The following is an 8,709-nucleotide window of genomic DNA, read 5'->3' as shown; positions in this document are numbered from 1 at the left end:
ACGTGTCACCCTACAGGAGACTCACAGTGCATGTGATCGCACAAATTCCTTGGCCAACACACAAATGATAATAAGTCAAATGACTAAAAAACCCTAGCACTTGAAATGGTTACATGCTACTGTTTAAACAACTACTGCTACGACACCGTTTAAGTATTTAATTTAATAAAATATGCTCCACTGGACTGCTGGTTACAGTCGCCACTCCTTCAAATGATCCTTGTCCTCAAAGATCAAACGTAGGGTATTGCTCCTTAATTTGATTACCATCTTCCCAGGTGGCATTTTCCGGTATAGCATGAGACCACTGAATTAATTATTGAGTAACAGTTGCGTTATTTTTCTTAACCATCCTGATCTGTAACACTTTAACAGGGTAAATCACGAACTGTCCCTCATTTCCCAACCTGGGTAGTTCAGTAGCAACAATGTATTTACTTCTCACCTTTTTCTTCAGCAAGCTAACATGGAACATAGGGTGGACTTGACTCCATGTTGGCAACTTCAATTTATATGCCACCGACCCAATTTTTTCAATAATCTTGTAGGGACCAACGAACTTGTGAGAAAGTTTTAAGTATCGTCGTACTGCAACTGTAGTTGCCTATATGGCTACAGCTTTAAAAAAACCCAATCTCCCACATCAAATATAGCCTCTCTTCGTTTCTTATCTGCATAGTGTTTGTACTTATTCTGAGCGGACTGAATGACCCCTTTTAGCAACTGATCCATAGCCTCCCGATGGATCTAAAATTCCTCCACTGTGCCAACTGTTGATCTGTGAGTAGAAGGTAAACAAATCTGTCTAGGTTGCACTCCATACAATGCCTCGTAGGGACTCATTTTAATGGAGCTGTTATAGGTAGTATTATACCACCATTCGGCTAATAGTAGCCACTTGGCCCATTGTTTTGGCCTTTGGCTAGTCATAGCTCTAAGGTGCTGCTCGAGACATCGATTTAATCTCTCTGTTTGGCCATCGGATTTTGGATGATAGGAAGTACTCAGCTGCAACTTAGTGCCCATTAGACTGAACAACTCCTTTCAAAATAAGCTTGTGAATATTTTGTCTCTGTCTGACACAATAGATTGTGGCATCCCATGCAGCTTGTAAATATTGTCGAGAAACAGTTGTGCTACTACCGTAGCACTATAAGGATGTGATATAGCAATGAAATGGCCCACTTTAGTCAGCCTATCAATGACCACCATGATGTAGTCCTTGTCAGCAGATCTTGGCAGTCCCTCTACAAAATCTAAGATTATATGTTGCCATACTGTATCTGGTATGGGCAGGGGTTGAAGAAATCCCCCTGGAAACTGATTTCCAGACTTAATCCTTTGGCATAGGTCACAGTTTCTCACATACTCCACAATTTCAGCTTTCATTTTAGGCCAATAGAAGAATTGTGCCACCTTTCGTCACTGTTACTTCTTGGCCTGAGTGTCCTCCTGCTGGACTGTCGTGGAGTTCCCACATGATATTCTTTCTTGTTTCGCCATGGGATCCGACATACACTTTGTCTTCATATCTGATGACTCCCTTAACAAATGAGTATTGAATGTAGTCTCCATCTTGTAGCATCAGTCCCTGTAAAATCTTCTGAGCTGCACTATCATTTAGATAGCTATGCACCACTTCAGATAACCAGTCCGGCTGTAGAGCTGTTACCTCATTCACTGTTGCTTTATTTGTTACTTCGGGTAGCCTAGAAAGGGCATCAACCACCTTGTTTTCTTTTCCTTTCTTATAAGAGATTTCATAATCCAAACCCATCAGTTTAGCTAACCATTTTTGCTGCTGCAGAGTAGATAATCTTTGTTCTAGTAAAAATTTCAAACTATGATGGTCTGTTTTGATGAGGAAATGATGGCCCTGGAGGTATGTAAACCATTTCTGAGTTGCCATCACAATGGCAAGTAGTTCTTTTTCGTAAGTCAACAGGCCTTGGTGTTTTGGAGACAGTTCTTTGCTTAACTAAGTCAATGGTCTGCCCTGCTGCATAAGGACTGCTCTAATGCCTACTCCACTGACATCAGTTTCTAATACAAATGGCTGGCTGTAATCAGGGAGTGCTAGAACTGGGGCAGTTGTCATTGCTTCTTTCAGCTGTTGAAATGCCTCAGTAGCTTGTTCCGTCCACCGGAAAGAATTCTTTTTTAGTAATGTTGTGAGTGGTCTACTGATCTCTCCATAACCTTTGACAAACCGACGATAGTAGCCGGTTAAACCCAAAAAACCCCTGAGCTGTTTTACAGTAGTGGGAACATGACATTCCTTCATTACCTGCACTTTAGCTGGATCAGTAGAAACCCCTTATGCAGAGATAATGTGACCCAGGTACTCTAGTGTAGCTCGACCAAATTGACACTTGCTTCGCTTGGCAAACAAGCTGTTATTGACCATTTTCTGGAGTACGATATGCAAGTGATACACATGCTCTTCCAATGACTTGCTATACACTAGAATGTCGTCAAAAAACACCAACATAGTTTTTCTGATTTGCTCTTGAAACACGGAATTCATAAGAGCTTGAAACGTTGCCGGAGCATTGGTAAGCCCAAATGGCATTACCTTGAATTCATACAACCCTTGATGGGTTCGAAAAGCTATTTTAAACACATCTTCAGTTGCCACCCTCACTTGATGATATCCCGGCCGTAAATCCAATTTTGTGAACCACGAGGCTCCTCTTAACTCGTCTAGCAACTCATCAATGATTGGAATGGGGTATTTATTTTTTATGGTAATGTTGTTGAGCCGTCTATAATCCACACACATTCGCCAACTCCCGTCTTTCTTCTTTACCAGAATTATAGGTGACGCAAAGGGGCTAGTACTCTCTTGTATAATTCCATTATTTAGCATTTCTTTCACTTGCCTCTCTATCTCCGTTTTTTGTATGAATGGCACTCTATATCCCCTTTGATTCACAGGTTCACTGCCCTGTAACAAGGGAATTTTGTGGTTTTGTGGTCTTGATGGTGGAAGACCCGATGGCTCTGTAAATACCGTACTGAACTTATCAATCATTTGTTGCAGCTGGGGCTGAAGTTGTTCTTGGCCTTGATTCTCCTGAATAGGTGTAGTTGGTACAACAGTAACCATGCACAGATACCCCTCAGCCAGTCTCTTAGAAGCTTTGAATATTTTACTCAGTTGTTTTCCTGTAATAGTCTGTAGTTGGCCCTCCTTGGCATCACCCTGTAAACTTATCCATTTCCCTCTTTCTGGAATTTGACGAGAAACTGTTTGTAATCAAAAGTAATGGGGTTATGCTGTCTCAGCCAATCAACCCCCAAGATTACATCAGAGTTGCTTAAAGGAAATAACCTTAAGTCATTTGTAAATTTATTTTTTTGTATCTCTAATTGTACTCCTCTACAACAGGAGTCAGAAATCACTTTACTACCATCTGCAACAGTTACTAGCAGGGGAGAGACCATTTCCGCAGTTAGCCCTAGTGTTTTCACAATCCCAACATCTACAAAACTATGGGTTGACCCACTGTCTATTAGTATACTGACTTTCTTTCCTCTAATAATGCCTTGAAATCTTAGAGTACCCCCAGAATTATTTCCCACCAAAGCATTGAGTGAAATTTCCCCTGGATCTTCTCCTTCACGCCCTGTACTCAATGCGTCATTGGTATCTTCTTCCTCCCATCCTTCGGACAATTCATGTTCCTCGCCAGTCAATAAGTACAATCTAGCCTTACAGTTTTGGCCTGGATGGTACTTATCATCGCAATGAAAGCATTGCCCCTTCTCCCTCCTTTCTAAAATTTCTTTACTGCTGAGGATAGATCTTGCTTTATTCTGGTAGCCATCCTTTCCACCACTGCTGATTGTCGGTTTCTGGAAAGTGAATGTTCTGGTGGCATTACTAGAGGTTGGCTGGTTTCTGAGTACATTAGTTTTACTGTAACCCGTGGCATAGCCCTTGGTGTGTCTGGACTCCTCTTGCTTTGCCAAGAAAACTTCATCACTAAGGGTTTGTGGCCTGAACATTCTGATTGCCCCTTTAATATGGTCTTTAAGTCCACTAACAAAACTCGAAACAAAGTATTCTTCACTGAATCCTTGATGCTTCACCACTATCATGGATCTCAATTCCTCAAACTTGTCTTCATACTCCATTACAGTACCATCCTGCCTCAGTTTGTTAAACAAATCCAGTACATCCCTATTTTCCGAATTTTCAAATCTCACTACTACATCATTTATGAAAGCCTTCCAGTTCAAACTCACCCTACCCGACTGATAATATCTGAACCAGACACCAGCATTACCTTCGAAATGCATTCCTGCCAATTTAACCTTTCTGACTTCATTAACATTTATAAATTCAAAGTATTGCTCGGCTCTAATGATCCATCTCTTGGGATCAGTCCCATCAAACCTTGGAAACTCCAACTTGGGGTTGGGGTTGAAGTGTGGGTGGTAAGAATTTGGTCCAGAACTCGGAGGTGAAATGGTGTGACCCTGATAAAACTGTGGTATTGGGGTTATGGTATGGCCTTGTGTGTATTGGGGGCTCGCTTATGGTTGGGGAGTAAATGAAGGTATGCTAAACTGATGCGGCTGGTAAGGTATTGGGGTTACGGTAAGATTAGTGAATATGAAATTTATAGTACTTGAATGGCTTGGAAAATTGGTGTGAGTGTAAATAGGACTATGTTGAAAAGGGGTTGGAATTGGTGCAGTAAAAGTACCAATAGTACTATAAGGAACAGTGTGAGGATGAATAGAGATAGGTGTGTGCGGTGGAATAGTAAAATTAGGGCCAGACATTGATAAGATACTAGGGTGAGAACGGGCACCCATAGAAGAGTTTATTACCTCGGGAGTGTTGGTTGGTTTATCTACTATCCTTTTTGAGTTGTTCAGAGGAATCGAGGTCTCACCCGCCTTAGTATCCTTTTGCAGATTCATTAACAACAACTTAACCTCCTCAAAGCTTGATGTAAGCTTTTCCATTTTCCCTTCTACTCCTTCAAACCTCGATCCAAATCGGTTATTCAAACTGGAAACCTGATTCGTGATTTCCTCTCGCGATTGATTAACACCCTCTCATATCGTTGTTATCCTTCCTTCATGTAAAGCCAATCGTTCATCCATCGTGCGTAACCGAGTACCGTCCGCCATAGCTAAGCCAAGGATTGGCTAGCTCTGATACCACTTGTAACCAATACTAATAATTCTCATAGAGACCAACAATTAATTAACAAACTACTGAACAATATTCATTAAAATTACTAATTCAATATCCTCCGTACAATACATAAAAGAAGAAGATAAAAATAAGTTCATAACTGTCTACCCAATGCACGTGATCGCACAAATTCCTTGGCCAACACACAAATGATAATAAGTCAAATGACTAAAAGACCCTAGCACTAGAAATGGTTACATGCTACTGTTTAAACAATTATGCTACAACACCGTTTAAGTATTTAATTTAATAAAATATGCTCTACTGGACTTCTGGTTACGGTCAAATCCAGCTAGAATGTACGGATATATTGTCAGGTATGACGCGCAACTTATTTCAGGCCCACGTGCTTACCTTTTCTCTTTTATATTTTCTTTTTTTACTAACTAGACTTATGTGCCTCCCCGAATCAGATCCTGGACACGACAGGATGAACGTTTATCACTAGGCTATCCCTTGCGCACTCAGGTGCTTAATTACGTTCTAATAACATAATTTGTGTCATTCTATTACTTTTGAATTCTAGGCCCGTATGTTGTTCTATTTGGTTTTACAAAAATCCGATTTGGATGGTGTTTCTTGATACTCTGTTAAATCTTCACAAAAAGCAGATTTGCTCTTTAAATTATTGATTAATGTATATAAAGCAGATTTTAGTACCGTAGTAGGAATTGCTCTTACATCTCTCATGATGATGTTCAAGCAAAAAAAAAATACAATTTTTTTAGTTGGTATATGAAGTTGGGGGTAAAAGAATAGATCCGGACAGGGGCTGTCGGCTGGTATACATTCTTTTGGCTAAATGAAGAGTAGTGATCTATAAGACCCGGGGAAAACAACATGATATGATTTGAAATCATGCATGGAGCTTGATTCCGGGAAAATTGCCAAGACCATGAAAAGGGCTGGTGAAACGAAGTCCGGATCATCTATCCCGTATATCTCATTTATTTCTATTGGTCAGTTGTTTAATAATTATGTCACGTGTCAGTTGTTTGATCACGTGAAATGTAAAAAAAACTGACCTATATAAAAAGGAGGGGATAGAGAATCTGGACTCGATGAACAATAGTTCTATTTGATTACTTCAATACTTGTTAATCAATTTTTGAGCGATTTATCGGTGATTTTTGAAAAATCAGCCAATTTTTAGAACTATGCTTATTGTACTTGAATATCTTTAGAAATTTAATATTTTCCTTCAACTTTGTATTTAACGATTGTGTGGCAAAAAATCGAAAATCAATTAGATAGTGTACTACGAGATTTCAGCAAGCCATATTTCGTCGAACTCTCCTGGTCTTCGTAACTATGAAAATTTTAAAAATGCAAAACTGTTGTTTCCGCTGCTGTTGCTTTTTCGTAAAAAATCCCTTAACTTCTTCCGCCTCCTTATGCTGTTGTTACATAGCTCTGGAGAATCATCAGTGGTCTTGGAGTCCCAAATGCAATAAGTTCTCGCTTCTACACCTTCCATCTCGTCGGTTACAGAGGAAGAACACGAAGCTTCTAGCTCTCGTTCTTCCACCAACAGCTTCCTCAGCGGTAGCCGAGCTGCCCTAGGTACCATGCAAGACACTACCGATTTTTTCTCGAGTTTAAAATGTGGATAAAACGGTCGGATCTGCCCGTTGCAAAATATTTGGTCAGCCGGGACTGGAGATAGAACGGATGCAAAAGCAAATTCGAATTCATCTTCATTGTTGTCGTTGTCATCGCAATGTTGTTGACTATTGGTGTAGACTAATTGATCAGCGTCGTCCTTGATAAATGCATCTCGAAGCAGGAATCTACCGATTGAGTTGTTACTTTCGGAAGAGGAAGAGCAATTAGTAGCGTTTAAACTCGGAGAATGGGAGAAGAGGGAGCTTAAAGACTGCATTTTCGTGTAATGGAATTTGCAGAATTACAATCAAATATAAGATTGATATACGGAGGGAAATGTGAAGGAAGTGCGTTGCAGAGGTTAGTTGGAACAATAAATAGCCAAAAGCAAGGGGGTGGTAAATCATGTTAATATAAGTGTTGATTGTTGCGTAGTTACAAAGTTTAACTAGCCTAGCTTCGACACACATAAAAAACCATATAATGACAAGTGATCACTGAAAGGATTACAGATGGTTCTACATCCAAGATTGTTACACAAAGGCCAAAGGCGTGGTCGAACAATTTTGTTGAAGAATTTCAAGTTAACAAATATTCAAAATATCATTATTCACAAAAATACATTATCCTTTCCGTCCCACCCTTTTGTATACATATAAAATGCTGTACAGAGGTTTACAAAGTGTAATTCAATGAAGAAAATTTTATAAAGTGATGATCTAGTTTCGAGTCGGTTTTAATGAGTTGGGCAAAATGACTCGTTTAATTTTACATTTAATTAGTCTAAAGTACATTATCAACATAAATAAAAAAAATCCAGCCGTTATCAAGTTGTGTTAGATGAAGAATTGAATCGGATAATACTTCATCCGTCCCTTTTTAGTTTTATATTTGACTTTTAATCGGTTAAAATTTGACTGAATTTTACTAATATTTTATCAATGGATTAAATCTAAGTGCTCACTAAAGTAAATGGGTGGTATCAAATTAGTAATCAAACTTAACATGATATTTTTTGAATCACTAAAATCGAAATAAAATACTTTAAAATATGTGATCGAGAATTTAAAATTAATTTTATGAATTTTTAAACATTTTTCTTGGATTCTACTAAAACTAAATGAAAAGTTATGAATTTTAATATTTTAGATAATATAGTGAGATTTTTAAAATTTTATCTACTAATTATTTTTATTTAAATAAAAAAGTAACTACAAAATTAAAATATATAGTACATAAATTTTTAAAAATCTTACTATATTATCTAAAATACTAAAATTCATAACTTTTATTTGGTTGTACTAAAATTTAAGAAAAATGTATTGAATTCCATAAAAAAAAAAATCTTCGGCATATGTTCAGAGGTACTTGTTTGATATTTATTTGGATTTTAGTGATTCAAATATTATCCGTTAAGTTTGATGACTAACTTGATACTAACGATTCACTGATTCACTTCAGTGAGCACTTTGACCCTCTTATCAATTGATAATATAAAAAAATAACAAGAGCATGGTTGGATAAATCAAGTGATTAAAAATTTATCATTTGTCATTCCAAGTCCTGGTTTCGATTCTCGTTTAACCCGAGAATTTATGAGAATAAATACTTATTTGTAAGGTTATAAATCATATTTTAATATATATATATATATTCCTGAAAAGAACTTTTAATTTACTTTAATATGTAATTTTCAATTTTTAAAATAATACTAGTTTAAAACCCGTACGATGCACGGATTGCATTTTTTTTAATATTATATATATTTTTTTAAAAAAATTGAATTCAAATTTTAATTTTGTTCATTTAAAATTTTAAATGAAATGATTTCATTTGAATTCAATTTTTAATTTTGTTCGTTTAAAATTTTAAATGATATGACTTCATAA

General features: G+C 37.4%; 2 protein-coding genes across 2 annotated transcripts; both read right to left on the bottom strand.

Moving 5' to 3' along the window:
* Positions 1–2,317: 2,317 nt before the first annotated feature.
* On the bottom strand, positions 2,318–4,305 carry LOC141685160 (uncharacterized). Its single transcript, XM_074490280.1, has 2 exons — positions 3,414–4,305; positions 2,318–3,249 (listed from the first exon to the last, which is right to left on the bottom strand). The coding sequence occupies exons 1-2, from the start codon at positions 4,303–4,305 to the stop codon at positions 2,318–2,320; spliced, it is 1,824 nt and encodes a 607-aa protein (XP_074346381.1).
* Positions 4,306–6,524: 2,219 nt separating this feature from the next.
* On the bottom strand, positions 6,525–7,097 carry LOC141685159 (uncharacterized). The gene has a single exon (XM_074490279.1). It carries the CDS (start codon positions 7,095–7,097, stop codon positions 6,525–6,527), a length of 573 nt encoding a protein of 190 aa, XP_074346380.1.
* Between the last annotated feature and the right edge of the window lie 1,612 nt (positions 7,098–8,709).

This window comes from Apium graveolens, chromosome 9 (genome assembly GCF_009905375.1).
Source record: "Apium graveolens cultivar Ventura chromosome 9, ASM990537v1, whole genome shotgun sequence".
Classification (NCBI taxonomy): domain Eukaryota; kingdom Viridiplantae; phylum Streptophyta; class Magnoliopsida; order Apiales; family Apiaceae; genus Apium; species Apium graveolens.
The sequence above is the reverse complement of the archived record's forward strand: the minus strand, read 5'-3'. Positions and strand labels throughout refer to the sequence as shown.

Coding starts and splice junctions, on each gene's coding strand:
- LOC141685160 (XM_074490280.1), bottom strand. CDS start 4,305: ATGCATTTCGAAGGTAATGCTGGTGTCTGGTTCAGATATTATCAGTCG. Junction 3,250..3,413: donor GCTAGTAACTGTTGCAGATG/GTAGTAAAGTGA, acceptor GATTACAAACAG/TTTCTCGTCAAATTCCAGAA.
- LOC141685159 (XM_074490279.1), bottom strand. CDS start 7,097: ATGCAGTCTTTAAGCTCCCTCTTCTCCCATTCTCCGAGTTTAAACGCT.